Raw genomic sequence first — 22053 nt, forward strand, 5'->3', positions numbered from 1 at the left:
GAGAAAGGAGTAGGAATAAAGCTAAAATTCCCAATTCATCCACTGCTATAACTTTTTTTTTCCTCTTTCCCTTTTTTTTTTGGTTATGAGTTGAAGCAGAAGGCATTTAACTACAACATAACTCCTCCATTTCTCCTTGGCATTCACTCAACATAAGGGAGCTGACAGCAAAGCACTCTTATCCAGGAGAGATCAAGGAGGGACTCATACTACTCCTCATTCAGATTTTCTTTCTAAACTGTGCTTCTCCTTTGATTTGTCATTAGTCAGGAAAAGTTACCTTATGTACCCAGACACTTGCCACATGAGAGCGAATCAGCATCCCAACTATACAGAGTAGCAGCCATAGGGAAAGAGCTAGGGACATACCTCCCTGTCTTCAGTATAGGTTCCATATTGCTGGGTTGCCACAGCTAATAATAGTCAAAATGTCTAGTAGAGACTAGAAAGAAGGAAGATACTGAGAAAACACCTGTCAGCCTGCCTCCCACACAATTAACTAGTAACTTTGGTAGATTTCACAATAATTTCCCCCAAATATTAAGCTTCAGTGAAGACCTAGTTAGCAAATCACTGCCATCAGTATAAAGCTGAAGTACAACACAACAAACATTTAGTATCTTCACCAGTCTAGTGCCAGCACAAATGCCAAAGATGTTCATTTTAAATATATACATCAATCCAAAAATCTATTCCATGACATTGCTGTATGCAACCCAATGAAATGAGAAGCTCTTGGTTTTTGCAACATCACCCCTGAAATTCTCCAGAGGGGTCATATTCAATAACATCTATACAGAAGCTCACATTCTGTCACATGCAACATGCAGTACTTGTAGGATGAGGACAAGTTCTTCTTGTTCTTACAATGGATTTTCTCAACTGAAAAGCAAACCAGACACGACCGAGACAGAGGTCTACAATTGCTCATAAAGGAAATTGTCCTCATTTGTGATTGCTCAAACGATTCTTCAGTCACCTAGCTGGCGATCCACACAGTTAACTCTAAGCTATCTTTACCTGGGCCATTGCTCCAACACTTCCAATTTCTCATAAACATGCAAAAAGCAGAAAGCAGAAGTCAGACCACTCTTTAAATTTGTTTAAAACAAGACAGGCCAGAATGTCACAGGGAAATCTTTAATCCATAGTAGTTCTTAATGGAACTAATATATGGGTAGATACTGAAACTGATTTTACTTGCGTAATTTCTTGCAGCAAATGTGGATAGAAAATTACAGACTGTATTCATACCTGTCTGTGGGAGGTCATCAAAAATTACTCTGATAGAGTCTCTTTTCCTATTTCATGCAAAATGCATTGTTCCCGATTTCCACTAACAGTCTTTATTATGACAAACTTCACAAAATCCTCAACGAGAGAGGGTAAAGCTCATACATACAAACTTTTAGGATGTGGAGAGCATCAGTGACATTCTCTCAGTTACCAACAGATGCTTTGTTAATAAAACTTGCATATACAAATGTCCACAAAATGTCTTAACAAGATCAGTTGTGACAGCTAAGGATAACAGCTGCCATCATGCTATGTCATATCAAATTACTGCAAAGAGATATTTTTTTTTCTACACTTAACTCAAGAACATTGACTACAAACAAACACAGTTATCTACAGAGGAACTCAAAGTGCAAGATATTTTGCACCACTTCTGCAGAAGAGCAGTGACTTTGAGGCCCAGATAGGAAAATAATTTTGAACAGCTGGAAATTATAATTGCAGTGTAACACAGCAAAGTCAAACACTGTTTCCTAGAGTCAGCCAAAAGCCAAACCACAGACCTACCTTAAGATACAGAAGCAGCTCTTGGCCCCAGAAGATAAGCGACAGAATCCAAACCTCTGTTTGCTGTCAATGTCTGTAAGCACAAATGTAAAGTTCTGCCCAACTTGGTTAACTGCATGGCTGAAAATAAAGAGGAAAAAATTAATGCTGAACTAACTCTGTGTCAGAAGTATCTAGTCCAAGTCATTGAACCTATAACATTTCCTCTTTCAGCAGAGTTCTTTTGAGAAATTAAGAGTACACACTCTCTTGAAACTTCAACATGCTAGTTGCTTGGTGAGGAAGGAGTGGGGTTTGGGTTTTTTTCTTCCCATGTCATAAGTGTGGGAAGACACTAAAAATGTGTTTATCTTTAAATGAAAATGGTTATGAGTACCAACCATCTTCAACGTAGTACACACTGTACAAGCTAAATCCAAGTTCTCTCATATGACCCAAAATATTTATTACTCTTCATTTACTAATTTCTTTACTCCAAGAGCAAGACAATGTTTAATAACATTCTAAGCTTCTTCAGCACTTGGATATTGACTTATAGAAGCTTTATTATCCATCTACCAATTTTGCATGTATGCCAGATAACCCATTCCAAAACGTTCAGCAACTGGAACCATGCCAGGTGACTCTACTCTAGTGGCTAGGTAACCAGTTAAAAGAAAGACTAGCATGGTGTGCAAAAGAAGAAAAGATAAACCAGAATCAAAAGTACACTGTGCTAAAGCCAGCCATGACTACAAAAATAATTTTATAGGACTTTTATATGATCTTTCAAAATTATGAGTCGTTTCCTTATCCATTAGATCTTAACAGGTCTTCAAGAATACCTCAAGTGAACTAATAATTTTCTTAGATGTTGGCTCCCACCCACACCATAGTGAAAGGTACCACTATAGGAAAATTTGCCCAAATTACAGTTGTGAAAAACAAAACAAAAAACCACAACCAACACCCATCACTACCAAAACAGAAACACAAACACTACCCAAATAAAGAAACGAAAATAAATCAAAACCCAAACATTTAAAAATTCATGTCTTTAAAAATACTATAATTCACATCCATATTTTACCACTGATAGGTGATGTTCAAAACAGTAAAATAAGATCAAAATAAGATGCTTTACATTTAAAGCACGGCACTTTCTGAATGGTATTTATTAACAAAATGAAAGACATTCTTGAGATATTACAACATTAGTCTGAAGTTAATCAAATGCTTATGTACCACGATGGTAGATTCCACATAAACCAAGTCCAATTCACCTCTCTGTCTGTAGAGACTTAGTTTTACTGCTTAACAGAAATTTTGACATTTAGTGGTGCATCTGGGACTAGTGTAATTATTAGAGGACTTTTCATCCAATTTCAGATCTATTTGAGACCTCATAATGATATGAGATGAACTCTTGTTTCAGGTTATGTTCTAGTTTATTTGAGGTTTACTGAGAACTGAGAAAACTGAGTAGCATTTACACGTGCATCTTTACAAGTCAGTCCTACCAACAGCAACAACAAAATCCATGACATTCAAGGTCATTTAGCTAACAGTTCCAAGCCTTAAAAGCAAGCAAATATTCTCTTCTGCAATGCCGTACACAATGCAAAAGACAATTATGTGGGAGATTATACACTCAGTGCCTAGAGAAAAAAAAACTTTTAGGAAATATAAGTTTGATCCAGATCAGAAAGATGTCACTGTCCAGCTTAGAAATAAGAATACTTCAGTGGATTCCAAACAGGGAAGGAATACCATGCAGTGATGATGATGGAAAAGTGCTCCAAATTCACAGATGAACAAGACAACAGATATTTAAAAGCATTTCAGTAGTCTGAGAATCAGACAGTGCAAGTACTATCATCCTACTGAAATCTACACGTCAAGAGAACAACCATTTCCATACACCATACTGAGCTGCTAGGGGACACCAAAAAAACCCTTACTGATGTTGCATTTCATTTGTAAAGCTTGGGTGTAATGTTACTATGGTGATTTTAGTATGATGTTTAAAAAGTGGATTATATACTTAATTTTAACAAAGTTGAGAGCAGAGCGTGTGTGAGGAAGAGCATTCTAGCTGACAACATTATGGAAGGGGCAGGAGGGGAAGGCAAAAAACATGCTTCATTTGAAGCAGGGAGAAGCTTGTTTATTAAACAATTGTGACAAGTTGGTAAGTTCCTCCAAATTAAACCTAAAGATTCTTGCATTTATGTGATCTGCAGAAACTAGATATATCTGGTATGTTGTTAGGTCTTCATGTGGAAGGATAAACTTCCCAACATAAAAAGTGTTTTTCTTAATCTTTACTTAAAACTCATAGCTCTATTTTCAAATGGGAAGAAGGTCTGTTTAGAGCCTAATGGGGTGGAAGCACCATAATCTCATCTCTAAATGGACAGACAGAAGTTAGGGTTGGAGAGAAGGGAAGAGAGGAAGAGTGATTTCTTAAAAATCCTTGATCCTGCAACCCTAAGAGTAGAAAACTCACAATCCGCTGCCTAAAGGAAGGAGCAAACTAGTCCCTGGTGATTTTTGACCACTAGCAACAATATATATAAAAAGAATCAATATAAAAAGAATTAAGAACCTGTCTCAATGAGTGCCAAAACCTTCAGCACATTCAGATATGCAGAAGATTTTTATTTGCCTCAAAATCTTACTGTCCTATCATCATCTGAAGCTGATCTCGCAGAGGCCAACAGTATTCACAACTTTTGCCATCTGCTTTATGAAACATGCAGCCTTAATGGAGACACATACATAGGTGAAGATTTACATCCTTTCTCAGCACTTGTTAAAGAAATACCACTGTTTAACATCAAAGTCAGCAAAGCAAGACTCAAGTACCATTGAGCCCACTTCACCATTAAAAAGATTTGCAGTATTGTGCCAGCTTTTCAGTGGAATAACACTGAATATAGTTATATAAATTAAATTTCCCCAAGTAAAAGTCCTCACACAGAGTATATATAAACCGGGGACATGACTCTAGCAGGAGTTGAAAACTGAAGTTCTATGACTGGCAATGCTACTCTGGGCTTTGAGCTGGTGAAAAGAAAAGTAGCATCTATTCTTTAGTGACTTTGCATTTCTGATCATTTCTATCAGTATCTTTTCATTGTAATTCCTACTGATTGTTTTTCCACAGAACATGAAGAGATATCCTACACTGAGTATTATTCCAACAGAAGGTATTATCCCATGTTCTTAAGTCATTTGAACAATGAGCCAGTATCTTCAATGTTATACTAAGAACAGTAATTTTAAAGACTTCTCAACATTGCAGAGAGATTCTAATACTAAAACTGTCATGGCTAACAACAAGGCAATCTAGTTAATGGGGAATAGCACTTAAGTATTTGGAAGGCCTTTACTGAAACCACTTCAATGTTTCTCTGTCTTTTTGTTCAGAATGAACAAAATATTAAAAGAAATAACACCCTGAAGACTAAGAATTACAGTAACTGGAGATCTGATCCAACACACCACTTCTCAGGCACATACAGAGAGATAAAATCCCACTAGAGAGTGTGAGTCAACTCAAACATGACTGTAAGGACCTTTCTGACCTATAACTGAAGACAGATTTCTTCTAGAAGCAATTTTTCAACTCAAAGTAGAAAAATTGTTTACTGAGAAGACTGAGGGGAATATTCAAGCACTGTCTATAGTAATTTCATTATGGGGATACCTGCTCACTACTTTAAATAACTTTATTTAAAATACATATATATATATATATACACACACACACATTCAGTAGCTGGTTAACGGTAAATAGGGAAAGAAAAGACCAACTAGTGTAAATTCATTGCTTGTTGAGTTCCAGGAACAGCCTCTAGAAACAGGTATTCGATCACTTCTAATTTTGGAAGTAGCTAAAAGATGAAGAACATTTTGCACTTAAGATGCCCTGTATTCTTCTCTTGATCATGGTCACATTAATTTGCATCCAGTGATATAAGACTGTTTACCTTCTTGCTGTAACTGGCAGGTGAATTCTCACACACAGTTCAAAGCTAATTTACATCACAGAGGACTACAAGTATTTATTTCTATCTATACCTATGCACACACCTATTCATGGCAGGGGGGGTGGGCGTGTGCGCGTATTTTTACATCAAGAAGAGAAGTAGCACACACATCTCTTTCAGCCACCATATCCTTCACTTGGGATGTCGTCTACCTTCCAGAGTAATCAAAGTTCATTCTTTATTTTAAATTATTAAGTGTACTATGGGTTACAATCTCTGCTTTATGTTCAAAACTGTTGGCTTATGTCTTTTCAGTGACAGTCTGTGATACTCAAACAAGAGAATCCAGAAATGGGAATCACTTTTCATTATGTTCTCATTTGCACCCCATATGGGTTTTCAGCGTTCTTATCTTTCAGAATGTTATATTGCTGAGGAAAACAAAAAACCACCAACAAACCAACAGCAAAACAAACAAAACCCCTAGGTACAATAAACCTACACATAGTGAACATAAATATTTCTAGCAGAAACACATACATGAGAAAAATACATATAAGTACTTATTTTGTAAGTACTGTTCCCTCCCTTTAGGAAAGGAAAAAGATAAACAGCAAAAAGTGCTTCCAAATTATAAGTATTTGTGGCTTTTAAAGGTCATCGAAGTCAACAAGTGCTGGTTAGTAGCTCATGTTGACAGCCCAGGATATTCAAATTCTCCTTTTATGTACAAATCAGATACAGCAGAGGCACTGGTAATAATAGCTGTCTCCAGCAGTGCCTCACCAATGGCTCTCAACCCTGATCTGCAGGAACCACCTGGAGGGTTGAAAGCACATACCGTCTGCATGATCCAGCCAAGCTTTCAGCTTCCTCCAACCCCAGATGACTACATCGAAGGACAAAGTGTAGCAGTGGTTTCAATATGTAGACTTCTATCTCCAGAGAAGTGTGGTGAGATTTCATCTCCATTCACAGAAACCAGTGAAAAATGTTTCAAGATATCTAAGAAATACAAGCTGGCCTATGGGGGGAGGTGGGGGGGGTTTAAAAAATTGAATAATGGCTCAAACAAGAAGTGGTATTAGATATGGATGTAGATTTATAAAGAAAATCAATTTGTACTGTAATTATCACTGATTTCACTGAAATGTGAAAAAGATTTCTAGCAGTTTAATCATAGTTAAGGTCAATTTAATCATTCAAAAACCATTCAGTGTGTTAGCTGACCTAAGACAAGTGATTCTAACCAATTAAATGATGCTTGTAGATGATATGAGCAGTGTGCATCCTTTCAAAATTCCAATGCTTGTTCTTTTCATTAAACCATTGAAAATAATCCACAGTAAAAGCAAAATTAAAGAACTAAGAAAGTTCTGGAGTTTTCTAAATAAAAGAACTAAATATTTGCAGTTCCTGTCAAGTCCACTGTAACTTACTTTACCATTTTTTTTCACTCAAAATTAGAGGCTACATTAAGTAGCCACCAAGTAAAGCACCAGCATTCCAGCAAGATCAAGAGACCTTTAAATGTAAAGCACTTAATTCATTGTTCTGCCCAAATTTTGGCAATTAAGAAATAAGATACATACACACAAAGCTTTGATAATAATATGCATATTTGATAATTACTACCCAGGCATTTTCACATCCAAGCATTACGTAGAAGTAAAACAAAACATACTCTTACTGCTGCCACTGAACAGCTCAAACTTTTAAAACTTTTTTTTTTTTTTTTTGATGGTGCCCATAAAAACCCCAGGAAAAAGTGATTCTAAGACTATAATTTGCACTTGGGTGCTTTAAGTCACAGTCAAGCAGACAGAACATTCCGAATGGTATGGTTTTTATTTTCTACAGTGGTTTTATTGACAAGCTTATTTTCTTGTAAAGTTTGAAAAGCTAACACTACCTGTCCACATAGAAGGGGAAACAAAACTTGGTCAAAGTCTGTAGAACTTCCTGTGGAGAGAAAAAGAGATAATTTATACATCTATTGGGACCAATAAATCTAATATTAACCACATCACACAATTTCACAACTTTGCCCTGAAGAAATAAGAGACAGATGAAGAAATATGGGCTTTATCAATTACATGGCAGGAGTACCAGGCAGTCAATCATGTGAAATAATAAACATGATCAAACTTCATTAAAAATGAAAAATTAATCAAGATTCACACATGGGCAGGCAGCAGGAGCCATCCAGCAATTCTCCGAAGAGTAGGAGGAGGTTGGGTTGTTGAGTGTTAACACCTCTCTAGGGACAATCTCTACCCTGACCATATGGATCATAGTGAATAACACCAAACCACATGGGTTTGGCCTGGCAGGACCACTTCTGCTGGCACAGCTTTTGACTGTTACCTAGGAACAGAGGTCTGGGGGATTAGAGAATACTTCCTAACATCAGCAAGATAAGTAACAAAAGATAAAGCCAATAGAGCTCATAGCAGGAATGTTTAACATTGCCTACTCCTATTAGAAAGAAAATCTGAGTGTTAAAAGACTGATTAAAATAATGTGTATTAAAATTAATACAAATCATTTAACCTACAAACCATTTTCTAGAAGTTGCAAAACAATACCGCAGAGAAACTTCTAAGCATAGCCTTTGCATGATATAAAATAAACAGCATGAACATGAAAACTGAAAACATGATCAGCAAATAAATTAATAACTTTCAACTTTATAACTTGAAACAAATACAGTCATTGAAGAGGCAAAGCCAGAAACATGTTAGTCCCAAAACAGTTGTATTCACAGACAGAAGTAATTCATTTACATTATATTGTTCTATAATATTTAAAATTTGAATTCTATAATCCACAATCCACCATAAAGCTATACCCAGTTTGCAGACCTTTAGTACCAGCCAATTCATTGTTCATTCTCCTTCACGCTTAAATATTTCAGGACCTGAAACGTAAACTATATTTCTGCTTTCGGCTGAAACAAGATAACCCTGACTAAATAACAAATCCTCTGGTAAATTCAACACTTTTCTGACCAATAGCAATAAATTACCATCAATAACTAAATTGATGCTTTTCACTTCATTTATTTCTAAAACCAATGCCATCATTCAACAAATAAACTACATCAATCTAATAACCTATTCAATGAAGCAGAAAACATATTGACTCCCTTGCAAGAACATGTTCCTCCTACATAATTCAAATAAGCACATCCCATTCTTAGCAATGGTTTCAGGCTCAACTGCTCATAGACTCTTCTTTGGAGGTTTCTTGACAACTAAAATGTGGCAAGGTCTTCAGATTTCAGGCAGAAACAGATATGGAAACTTTGACTTCTTGACAGTTTATTGATAGATTATTTAACAACCTCCTGTTTTTAAAGAACAAGAAAGGATCTATTGAAGAATGCCATGTAAAGCAAAGAAGCATCCTCCTTTCATTTGCAGCAGGAAACGGGAAGGAGCTATACAGGTTTCAGTGTAAACTCTGCAGAAATAGTATTTTGATACAAAATAATGCCTTGATAGTAAAGGCCTCATTAATGCGATTTTCAGCCTTGTGCAGAATCTCGCTCACCTCCACAAGGATCGATTGTCTGCTGAACAGCTCCAATTGCTTGTGCACAAAAACTACATCTTGACAAATTTTAACTATTACACAATTATTCTTTATCCACAACTGAAATCCTAATGTATAAAATGTTAAAAAATTCATTTAAAAAAACCCAGCAAAACCCACAGAACTTTAAAAGAATCAAAATTATTAATTGCAGGAGAGTAAGATGCCTACGTTTTTATTTGCCTTACCAGTACAAATTGTCCTCAAAATACTGACTGCACATCTATTTTTAGAAACAAAGCCATCTACCTGCTACATAGAATTCTGAAATAAAACAGTGTTAAAAGATAACAGGTCAGTGACCTCAAAATGGCAGAATATATTCTCTGCATTATTTTTATGATTTAAGTAATTACTGTAACTGCAAGTAAAAACATTCGCATAATAAAACACTTCAGCATCTCATCAGCACTGTGTTATTATAGGATAAGTGTACTACTCAGAACTTACTATACACTTGTTTGTTGATATTTATAGCTTCCTAAACACAGAAAATTAAATTTTCTGTGGCAATAAATTGAATCTGTACCATTGTACGTTGCCTTGTCTTTTAAAGAAAGATTTTTACAGTGGCATTATTATGTGGCTTTTATAATGTTACTGGACATAATTTGCCACTCATTATATACCAATACTTCTCTCTGCCTTGATTTACAACTAACATATTTAGACTAGTACAGGTTAACCACAGATGTATATTTAAATTTTAACCATTAAAAAAGAAAAATATTTTAAAAACATATACAGAATTTTATAATTAGCAAAACTGCTGATCTGCATATGAGAAATACTATTACTGGAGAACTATTTAATTTTTGCTCAAGTTGCAAGCTCATTACCATAAATGTAATGTTTTGGGGGGTTTTATCCTTTATATACTGCTCAGTTTGAAAAATTAGCAATGCCTACATAATATACAATTTCCTTCCAGACCACTTTAGGTGGGTGGTTACTTACGGCCTAGTAAAAAAAAAAAAAAAAAAAATAAAATAAAAAATCATCATTTCCTCACATTTCAAACAAAAACACTACGAAAACAAACCTAGAACCATTCCATGTCAGCATCTTATAATTCTTTTTATGTTTTAGCCTGACATGACACACAGAGGTAGTATCAATAGTCTGTTTTCTTGTTTTATTCCCCTATGCCTATTTCCTTAAAGTAAAACCTACATTAATGCCTCTAAAAAAAACAAACCCTAAAAAGAAGAAAAGGGGGGAGGAACCCAAAACAATCCAGGACACGCAGCTGATAAGCGTAAATTACCCAGTAGCTGAAACCAGTGTCTCCAGGGTATTACATGCCAGTTTTCTGGATCAATCCCCAAGTTTATATTTTCACAAATCTTTTTACATGCAGTTTGATTTTTAACATTTTAATGAGCAAAAAGTGCTTCTATAGCAGCCAGTCACCACCGTTAAAGTGCAGGGCATGAACTGTGTCCCTTGAGGGATTCAGCCCAGCCGTGTCACCAGTGGCTTTAGGACATACACCACCTGGTTCCTTGTCCCAAGGTTCCAACTCTTTTCATAATCAAAACACTGCTGACATTATAAACCCCACATGGGTTTTCTAAAATCCTTCCCAATCAATAAAGCCAGTACATAACTTATCGGAGACAACACAGAGCTCATTGATTAAGTTTGGTTTCAGTAGCAAAGTTTTCAAAATAAATGAGGCAAGAATACAGTGTTCAGCCCTTTTGTGTCACGTAGCAATTTATGAAGGTGAGGCAGTCTCTTAAAAGGATTTCCTACACACACACACGAGAGACACACTTGAAAAGTGTATGGAAAGCAAGGTTGTAAAATACACACAATACACACTTGGCTTATGTCCCAAATTATCTATATACTGAGATGAAATAGTAAATAAATCTCCACATTGCTGAAAAATTTTGCATGTCCACTTCTGAATTTAATATGCAAGCTGTATCCTAATTAATTTTTTATTTTCATTTTTAAACCTTTCACTGTGTGCTCCCACTTCCAACTCAAGGGAACAACTTCACAGACTCTTAAACATACAGGATTGCTTTATTTCTCTTGTTCGAATGAACATCAATAACAAATGAATAACAAATATCCCATGCTGCAGCTACAATTAAACAAAACTGCACTGATAAAATGATATGCAAATTGTTCATCTAATGCAAGAACAGCAGACTGTTGCGAACAGTCTTAGAAAGATACGCAATACAACAGACTTCAAAGCAGAACAAGAAGTGTAAGTAGAAGTTGGAGAGACAAGAAATTAAAATACAGGCAGAGATCTGTGAAAAATGACAAACAATTAAGGCAAGACACACAAATATTAATCTGAGTCAGAGAAGGGGAACAATACACCACAAAAACCAACAGGTTGGGGACCTGTATTTGGAAGCCTATTGGGAAACGTGAGGGAAAATCAGATGAGGTTTAAAAGACTACCCAGAGTACAGATGAGACCTTTAGCTGTGGATCATGGGGAAAAAACACCACAAAAAAACAAGAACTCCACAGCCATATTTCAGAAAGTGCATACATTTTTACAGGAGGACAATTCAAATATTACAAGAGAATGGAGTATCGCAAATGAGATGTTTTCCATGGAGAGATGACTCAGTGATGAAAAAGATGAATGCTGTTTTATTTCCTTGACCTTAAACCAGAAATTAAGTACAGGTGACGTTACTGTAAGTGAAACACTAAACAGAGAGGGTGGAAATACAAATAGTTTTCATCTTATCCAGCTTGAAATACCATCTGAATCCATGAAACAAACATGAAACCCATCCACTTCACATGGAGGGACACCAAGAACACATCCACAGACTGATAAAGGAAGGAGAAGAAAATGGAGAGCAACAATGGTTAAGAACAATGACAGCCAGCCTTATGGGATCAAGGAAAGTGAGGATAGGTAACATGATCCCAACCTGATCAGCAAGCAAGTATAGACAATTTTATTTCTGCTTAGAAACAACATCAAATTTAAACATTACAAAAAAGTTAATATAGCATAAAAAAGAGTGCTAAGACATCAACTGAAGCAAAATATTATCCAATCATTTTGAAATTTGGGTTGTACATTACCTTACAGCCACAAAAGTGTAAACTGGTCTTATATTTAATTCATCTATTTGAATTATTTTAAGCTAAAAATTAATAAAATCATCCACTGCTATGGAACAACAGGTTTAAGAATTAAAAAAAGAATTGTCAGTGCACCCAAATTACCAACTTGAATCTGACAACAACTCTGTTTAAAACTGAAAGGGTGGTGAAAGAAAATTACAGAACAATCTAGAACACCATAAATTCTGTTAGCTACGCAGGGCTGGTCTGACACATTTTCCTAGGAAAGGAAAAATCTTTCTGCACAATAATGAGCACCTCAGAAACAAGTTTTGGTAACTACTTAAAACATTTTACAAAGGAACTACTTACAATGGACAGAAAAATGTCATGTTTCAAAATTTTATTTAAAGAATGTAAACGTCAAAGCAATGCCAGCACAAAAAATTCAACCACTAACTTACTTGAATACAGCTCTGAGTAACAAACAGGGATCAGTAAATCTTGTGTGTTGAAAATTGAAAATTTAATTTGCATTTATTATTAGTATCAGTTTATATTATCTTACAGCAAATTTTCCTGAAGTTATTATTACAGATTATTCTCATGAATTAACAAATGCCATGTAATTATGTAGTTAAAAAATCAGGAGAAGGATTTCAATTCAAGCAGTTTATAAAGCCTAATTCTCAAATTAAAAAGACAGTATCCTGCATGCAGAGGCCTGGGTTCCACAACCACAACAAAAAGCTGAGAATCTGCAACATGACAGAGCAGAGAAAGCAAAGAACAATAACACCAAGATTTCTCCAGATTTTAAAGATTTTTCTAGTTTTTAAAAACATGATATAACAGAGATATTTTTTTCAAAAATCATTGATAATTTAAAATATTTATGTCAAATTCCATCTTGCATCTATTTTATCATCAAGTCTTTTTAGATCTTACAGCAGTACTGAACATTATACTGATTTTTATAATGGTCAAAATATTTTAAGAATTTGTTTTAATCAGTTCTTCAAAAGAATGTTCCATTCTACCCCAAAAAATCAGAAGCATAATTTGCTAATAGCATTGAATTACCTTAATTTAGTTTTATCTCTACTTTCTTTAATTCTACTAGTATTCCAATCCAACTTTTTAGCAGTAGTCCATCCATTTGCTAGTGTTTTAAAAATCCATTAGCTCTTTTTAAGCAATTATAAAGCTTGAATTGGGGGAGGGTTTTTCTTCTACAAAAAGTCACTTTTTCCTGTGCGAGGGTCAGAAGGGGAACAGTACCCAGTATGAAATAACATCACTTCACTGAAGGTAACCAATTGCTTTCAGGAAAATGCTATTTTTAAAAAACAAACAAAAAACCCAATGCATATATACACAATCCTGGTAACAGGAACAGCATGAGATAAATAACATTTCCTAAGCATATTGAGGCCTGCTACCATTTAAATATTTTAAACGTACAAAATATGTGCACAGATGGGCAACTTTTCTACTTGCATTACTAAAAACATATTTCAAGATAAAGCTCAAAATCCCTGAATTTTTTAAACCTAATTGTGACTCTGTTTCTTAGAATTCACACCCCAAGGCCAAAGCTTTCCTGCCACCAGTCCTTCAAATCTGATTTGGACATTACACGGGAGGAGGCTCCAAGCCTCCCTGAGGTCTCACTCCTTTTACAACATACGCAAAAACAGTAGATAATGGGCCTATGCTGAATTCACTGCTCTGCACAGCTCCTCCTGGGACACAGGCCTAGCAGATGTGATAAAAACTGTGTCAGAGAAGTAGCTCTAGTTTTTGCCTTAATGACAACTTCAACCTCTCAACTAATAGAACAAAAGAACAGGAACGACTATTACTCTTTTTTCAGTAGAAAAAAATCTGAAAGTAAAGCTGAACTAAATATTTAAGCATTTTTCAAATGAACTCCATAATAAAAGTCTTTAAAACCCCTGCAATAAAATTAAAATTTAGGTTTATTCTAAGATAAATGGATTTTAGCTAACATGCTAATTTATTTTTTTTTTTAATATACAGCTACTGTTGTAGGAATAATAAAACTGAATAATTTCAGCCTGAAATCACAAAGAATTGAAAAAATTGTACAAAGGGGCAGAAAAAAGTTAGGTCCAATTATGTGCATAAACATTGATCAATTGGTAAACATACGTGTCAATATCAGAAAGCTAGAATACTAATTGAATTAAATGCATTTTAAACATTTAGTGACTGAAAATGAGGATTATTTTCACTTCCACATTTAGGAAAAATTAGGAGAGAACTACTAGCTGTAAAAAGCTAATCACATACTTCTCACACCATAAGTCACTTGCACAGGTATACTGCATCGAAGACAAAGCTTTAAATATATACTTTGGTTAACATTTGTTAAATATTATAATTCTGGCTAAAGATGACTGGCCCTTTTAGACATCTCAAATGCTGTATTCAGCTACAACTGCGTACCCACTTAATCAGCAATCATTGTTCTCTGAGGCAGGACTTTGTTGTCAAGACAAGCACTGAAACCTTTAAAAAATTTCAGAACTGGCATAAGAAAAAAGTGATCTTTGTCAAACAAGGACAAATTTATGCAAATCTTTTATAAACATTCACAAACATTTATTTAGCTTTTGAAATGTTGGCCTCATTTGAGAGCATGAAAATGAGGGGGAAGTAGGAAGATGCAAAGGACAGCTTAGAGGCTGGCACACTACATAAATATTCAGAAGGAAGATTATAGGATTCATGTTAGGCTGTCTTAGGTTTCTCCAAAGTCCACATAGAATACCAAAGAACAAAACTAACGAGAAGTAGAGCAGATGTTAGACAATGCAGCAGCCCTCTTTTCCACACTCACTTGGCTATACTTCGATGCTTTCATTTTTTCTTTCAATATGGTTAGGTCATTCAAGGATTCTCCTATAGACTCTGTATTGTGGCTACAGAGCTATAAGCTGGACCTCTGTCAGCTTTCCAAAAGTTTCCAATGAAAAGGCATTATGCAAATTCTACCTCTCTTACTCTCTTTCAGGAAAAAAAGCCTCCAGTATGCAGTCATCGGAGTATTGGAAGTCCCAGCCTTCATTTCTGTATGGTTGTGTTTGCCTTAGGGCCATGCTGCTTGTTTTGACAGTGGATCCCCCTAGATAGTTGGGATTAGTCGAGCTTGTTTAGATAAACTTGAAATCAAGGCCTTCTCTAGGTAGACAGCTAGATGTAGCTACTGAGTTTCCAGCTGCCTCCTTCTTTCATCCCAAAACAACTGCAGATTCACAGTAGAGATCACAGCCACAGGCTATGTCACATACATAAGTACAAAATTAAAGGCTGCTAAAAGAAGCCTTTGTAAGTCTTAGTGCTAAAATAAGGAATCTGTACTGCATAGTTTAAACAAATTATTCAAGAAGCACCAATAAAGGTCTGCAACGGATAGTTAACAAGACATGTTCACAAAAGAAATACCCTGTTTACATAAATGGGCAAGATCATGCTTTGTTAAGCACTTCTGCAGCATCCACTGACCAACCTTTTTAAAAACACATGCAAGTAAATAAACTAGTATCTGCTAGAATATCTGAAAGTGAGCTCTGTTTATCAAATACAAACTTTATGATCATAGAAAACTATTACAATGGCACCATTCCAATTAGACTTTCAGTCGTGTTCACAAGATTGGGCCAGATTTGATCTTTACTATAATCAGGTAATGCAAATCGTAAGAATCCATTCACACAAATAGAATACATTAAAAGAGAAGGGCCAGAGCTCCAAACCTAAATTAAAACCTAAAATCAACCCCCACCCATGTAACTATGTTACACCTTTATAAATCTGTATTGTAGTTCAGCCCTAACAGAAGAGTCATTTTTCAGGGGGTAGGGGGGAAAAAAACCAAACAGTTTTGGCTTTTGAAGAACGTAATCTCTTCTAGCTCTGTGCAAATTTTCATACACAGTTCTGCAGCATCCAGGCACAACAGACGGGAAACTAAATTAAAGGAAAAATTAATCACTAGGATGTTATAAATAACCAATCAGGAAAAAAAAATCACCACTAAAGAAACAAAAAATTTAATTCAATGAATAGTAAATATCATTAAAAATCAACTCCCGTCCTTTGCTCAAGAAAAAGGATATGAAGAAATGTTGGAAATAGTTTAGTTAAAGACAACAGCAGAATTTTGTAGTTAAGAAGCCAAGGTAAGAATTTGCAATCATCGACTTCTCTGCCTTTGTGCAAAAGACTTGAACATCACTTTTCTGCCATTTCCGTATTACAGAATTTTTACCTTCACTGTAAAATCAAGTCATTTCACTGACAAGATCTTTTCTATAAATTCAAAGCATTAAGAAATGTGAAAGAATAACATTAGACTCCAATTTCTTCCTGCACTGGTTACCAAAAAGAATATTAGAGCGTATACTGAACTCAGTCATTCTATATCATAAATTCTCCGTTAGTGACATCCTTAGCAGGAAATAAGCTACAGACTGGGAATCCTAATCAACAACTGAGCAAAACACGTAATTCCTGAGAAACAATGAGAAAAACAGTTTCATCATGCTATTGTACTTAAAAGAAAACAGAAGAACACTTAGAATTGTTACCTAAAACTTAAATATGACTGCTAAGACAAATACCATGGATATACCTAGCACAATGTTATCAAATGCCAGGAACTGATCTAATTCCTGGATTTGTCTTCTCACAAAAGTCTTCTAATTGCTATGACCAAGATCCTCCTTACTGCTGGAAAGAAGAACACGTCACTGTGGAAGAGTTTTAAAGCTAGTCACTAATGAAGTTACTTAACAACTCCATTACACAGGTATTACCTACTTTTCGCAGCTGAGGAAACACCACAAAACTAAACAACTATCCCAAAGGGGGCAACAGCTGACCAATTTTTTTAAATTCAGGAGTACTTTCTCAGGCTTGCATTCCCATCACACTGATTTGAGAATGCTCTGAAGGAGAAAGAAAGAGAAAATGATGATATATGATGAGGACACTAGTGCCCCCAGGGAAAGAACTTTTCTAACATTAAGCATTGCAGAGATGAGATGGAGTCTGTGATCACCTTAGATAACTGAGGGTCTTAAGAGGATACAGCTTTTCAAAATTTATCAGTATTTTCACAACTTTTAGATTTCCAAATACGAGAATATGCTAGACAGAATAGTGATCAAAAACCTGAAAGCTATAAAAACATTCATTAGCCATAGATTAGCAATTTTTACCTGAAGTAAAGACAGCTGACTAACATGTACAAAGATGTCTGAACTTGGAAACTTAAGTTTTCCAACTTTTCTCTGTAATATGCTACCAGTTCTAAGCTGCAGCCCAGAGATGTGAAAATTGAGTATGTGAGTATCAATTAATACCATCTATCAATCACCAACAAATCCTTTCTTTCAAACTACCTTCCAATCATTCCTTTAAAAAATAAATTTTAAAAAGAACAAAGCATAATGTACGCAACATAATTTGGGAAATTCAATTAAGGCATCATGCCATATAAATGCTCTGCACTATACATTTATGAAGTTATTCAGGATCAATAGCAAACATGTCAACATAGATCTCATGATGGCTATGAGAAAATGCAGAACCAGGAAATTAAAATATGTAAAAATCTCAAAATTCCAGTTATACACACTCTTATAGACTGGTTTTCTTTCACAGCTAAGGTAGTAAAGTATTAAAAAACATATACCTTCCAGAACATGAGTTCTACTATTTTGCTATGTTATAGTAAATTGGAATTCAGTACACCTGCCATTTATTACTCATACTTTTACTGGCATTCCTACACATCTCTTCTGTGTTGTGCATTCTGCAGAGCACTCCACTCCTACACCCTCTGATCTACAGAGGGCACGGTGTTTTGATAACCATGCAGATGGCTACAGCTGAATACTTGTTATTACTGAAGTAACAAATCACCATCTGACTTCACTGACAAATAACATTTTAATATAAAATTCCTTGTCCTACAAAGAATGGACAGATTATGTGATCTTACAGTTCATCACTCACGGGTGTGAAGTGTGGAACAAATAAAAGGTCATGCCTACTTTCTGTGAGCATCATAGCAGTCACATAGTCACATAGCAGGACTGCCTAGCTAGTAAAACCAAAAAAAAGTTGTATTTCCATCCACACTGCCCCAAACTCTAGCAGGTCCTTTTGTTGTCAAGAGTAAATCATAGAAATCTCCCACCACTTGGAAATGAACACAAAGGGACAGCCATCTTCTAGAACTCCCCATGGTACCCTTGACATGCATCAGCACCTGGCTACAAGAACTCAAGATGATCAATTTAAATAACAATGCACAAGCTGTTTTGTCTGGTTTGACACTCTTTTACATGCCACAGGATGCTCTGCAAATAAAAAAAATACACTTTTATTTCCCACTTGCTTTTTGTCTTTACAGCACTTTCAGTGAAGGTTTAGCTTCTTTATGACATTTTTTAATGCATTTATACACTGGGGTATGTGCAGACAAGTTACAAGAGCAAGAATCCAGAGAACCGTTTCCTCCTCCACATGCTCAGGAAACTTTGAACCATTAATGACTACTTTAGGAGCTACAAAACAAATGTTCTCCTAACTTTGTTAAAATAGTACAGCTACATTAAAGAAGCAATAGCAGACACATTAAGTGGGGGAAAAAGCTGCAAGACATAGTATTATTGATGCTCGTTTAGTAGCATGGTCTCAAAAATAGTCTTAGTCATCAGCAATTCAGATTTTTAAGTGATCCCACTAAACTCTTGATTTAAAAGCGATCTCTAATCAACTGTGAAATTGCTTAAATACTTTATGACTGTTAATATAAAGACAGGGCATATCAGAGACTGGTTTGTAACTTTAACCTTGACAACACCACTTACCTGCTCATACTTATTTTAACATGTTTTAGAAGAAGTTCTACTGTTTCAAAGGACAGTACTACCCAGTATTCCTGTATGTGCAAACATCAACATCAGCAGCCATAGCAAGGAAGACCGTTACACAAATTGAGATGCATTAACAAGTTTAATATGCTTATACCCACCGTATCGTTAAGTGCCTGAATTTTATTTTTAAACAAAACAAAGATACTTCCTACATATTACAAGTTTTTAAACAATATTTTTGAAATTGTTTATGAATTGAGCTATAGCATCAGTATAAACTGAATGGTTCAGGAGACTGAAACAAGAGAACTTTCTAAAGTATTTTGATAATGGCTGGCCTAACAAACCCACGTAGAATATCACTGCATAAGCATCTCCCATTTTAAAGAAACCATCTTTAAGTGAATATCTTATAGGTTTATCAATAAATCCAAACATAAGTGATAATGATTACTCACTTTAGGTCTGATCCCACAACCTTTACTCACACAAGTAATCCCACAGGATTTTAATATGACTACCTCAACGAATAAGTGTTGGCAGGACAGGTTTTCAATTATTCATATGTTCACAGATTTTTAAGGCCAGAAGGGACCATTATGATCATCTTAGTCTGACCTCTTGTATAACAAAGGCCACACGATTGTATCCAGTAATATCTGCACTCTTTTGAATAATCTGTGGTGAAATCAAATTGTGTTTATTGAACTTCCAATATTGATTCCAAATTTACATGAAAGAAAACTGAAAATGTTTAGAAAGTGGCTTGAACTGCATTTCCGCACACTTGAACCCAATTATTCCTCTATTTTTATTCAGAATTTTTCTAACTTCTGGACAGTGGCTTTCAACATGGCTTTCATGCAGAGACTTCAGAGTCCAACACTAGATCAGGTACTCTCAAGCCAAAACCAAGTCATCTCCTGGGCTCCTTCCAATGATTAATTACTTGACAGTTAATTAGTATTTGTTTTGTGCACTTTTACCATTCCTCCCTGCACCATGATTTCTGAAATACAGATATCTTAACTGGAAAAACATTCAACTAATGGCATCAATGATGCAACAAACAGGGAAAACAGCATTTCCATCTCAGCTCTCTCACAGAGGAACAAATGGAGTAGCTACTTAAGATTATTAGTTTAAGGGGGGAAAAAAAAGTTTTTGACTATGTAGCATGCCTTAAGATTTCAGGGCTAACTTTTTTCAGGGATACTTAAAGACTGACTGACTTTTACTATTTTGCTCTGCACAAATCCACTGCAATGATTTTTTCAGCCAGCCATCACAAAATAATAAAAAAACTAGAATGCTATGATGCTATGTGAAATTCTGTGCAGATCTGAAGGATTACTAAAACTAGCTATTCTATTATGTTGTTAAACATACCACGGGTGAATTCTCTCATCACAGAAATACTTTACTATAATCCTTAGATTTACTAACTTCAATTCTAAAATGGAACTTGGATGAACAGATTATGTCAAAGGTTCTGTTAAAACGCAAATCTTCACCATGTATTTCTAAAGGTTTGCAATTCTATCTAGCACAAATGCCTTGTAACACACTTCAAACAAGGGTAGTATACCCTACTACATACACAAAGACATTAGATTTGAAGAGGTTCTGCATTTTTTATATTAATTAAATTATAGTAAACACATAAAAGACACAAATAGAAATACATAAGAAAAACTGACCTCTCACCTACTTGGTCTAAAGAAAAGCTACTGAAAAAACAACTTGTAACATACCACCAGGATGACAGAGTAAGACACAGCAAATGAGGAATATATATCTTCTTTGCTTTAGTATACTAAAGGACATCTGGTCTAGAAAACCACTCTAAAATACTCAGTTCTGTAGTCAAAGCCAATGGTTTAGTCCTGTCCACTATCTCTCAGGACTTGAAGCAAAGAACCCAGCTTTGTCCTCATAAGGAAAGTCACCTCCAGAATGCTTTGGTGGAACAGCAGCTGTGCCATCTGCACATAAGGTACAAGGTAATCTCCCCACACATTACACAGGCTGCTTGCCTACCCCACACAAAGGTTCCCATTCATGCTGCTATTTCACTGCTACCTAGTCAATAGGGGTCACTGTACAAGAAAACGTTTATAACTATCCTACATTAAGTTTTATTAGGCTTTCACTTAAAAAGACTCCCTGTATGAATGCAGTATGATAACTCTATACAAACTGAGAGTATCAAATGCTTCAGAAGTGAGTATCCAATACTTCATATATTTACACTGCCTTGGGTTTACTACAATGTGGCTTTCAGAACACTATGACCACTTTTCTAGGTTTTCTAAATGACTTATTACTCAACCTTTCCAATCCAACTTCTTCATCTATTTTTGAAAGGACAGCTATTAAATTACTCTTAGGAAAGGTTTTATCATGCACTCTATGCAACCTGTAAGGCAAAAACTTTATACTAAGAATATCACATGCAATTCAGAAATACCAAAATGGATTACAATCATCCCTGTTCAAGCAACTAAGTCTTCTTAAAGCACACAGACTTTGCAAGATAGGGGGGTGTATGCTCCATTTATGGCCAGCACTGTGTAAATACTCTCCAATCACACAACTCTTACAATGACACAAAGAAAGGGTGCTTTTTATTTTTCCCTGTGTGCAATGTTTCTACAACGCTCATAGACTTTGTACAAGAAAGACCATTAGTTTCTATATAAAGACTG

General features: G+C 35.4%; 1 protein-coding gene across 5 annotated transcripts in view; it reads right to left on the reverse strand.

The window, feature by feature from the left end:
* Positions 1 to 22053, reverse strand: part of DENND1A (DENN domain containing 1A) — a 214957-nt gene that overhangs the window by 152598 nt on the left and 40306 nt on the right. For all 5 annotated transcript variants that reach the window (XM_040606509.1, XM_040606507.1, XM_040606506.1 and 2 more), the window contains exons 4-5: positions 7690 to 7739; positions 1804 to 1923 (exon numbers count right to left, since the gene is read on the reverse strand). In XM_040606509.1, the coding sequence (XP_040462443.1) occupies positions 1804 to 1923; positions 7690 to 7739 (170 nt within the window). The remainder of the gene's footprint in view (positions 1 to 1803; positions 1924 to 7689; positions 7740 to 22053) is intronic.

The sequence above is a fragment of the Falco naumanni genome, chromosome 9 (assembly GCF_017639655.2).
Source record: "Falco naumanni isolate bFalNau1 chromosome 9, bFalNau1.pat, whole genome shotgun sequence".
In the NCBI taxonomy this organism is placed as follows: Eukaryota; Metazoa; Chordata; class Aves; order Falconiformes; family Falconidae; genus Falco; species Falco naumanni.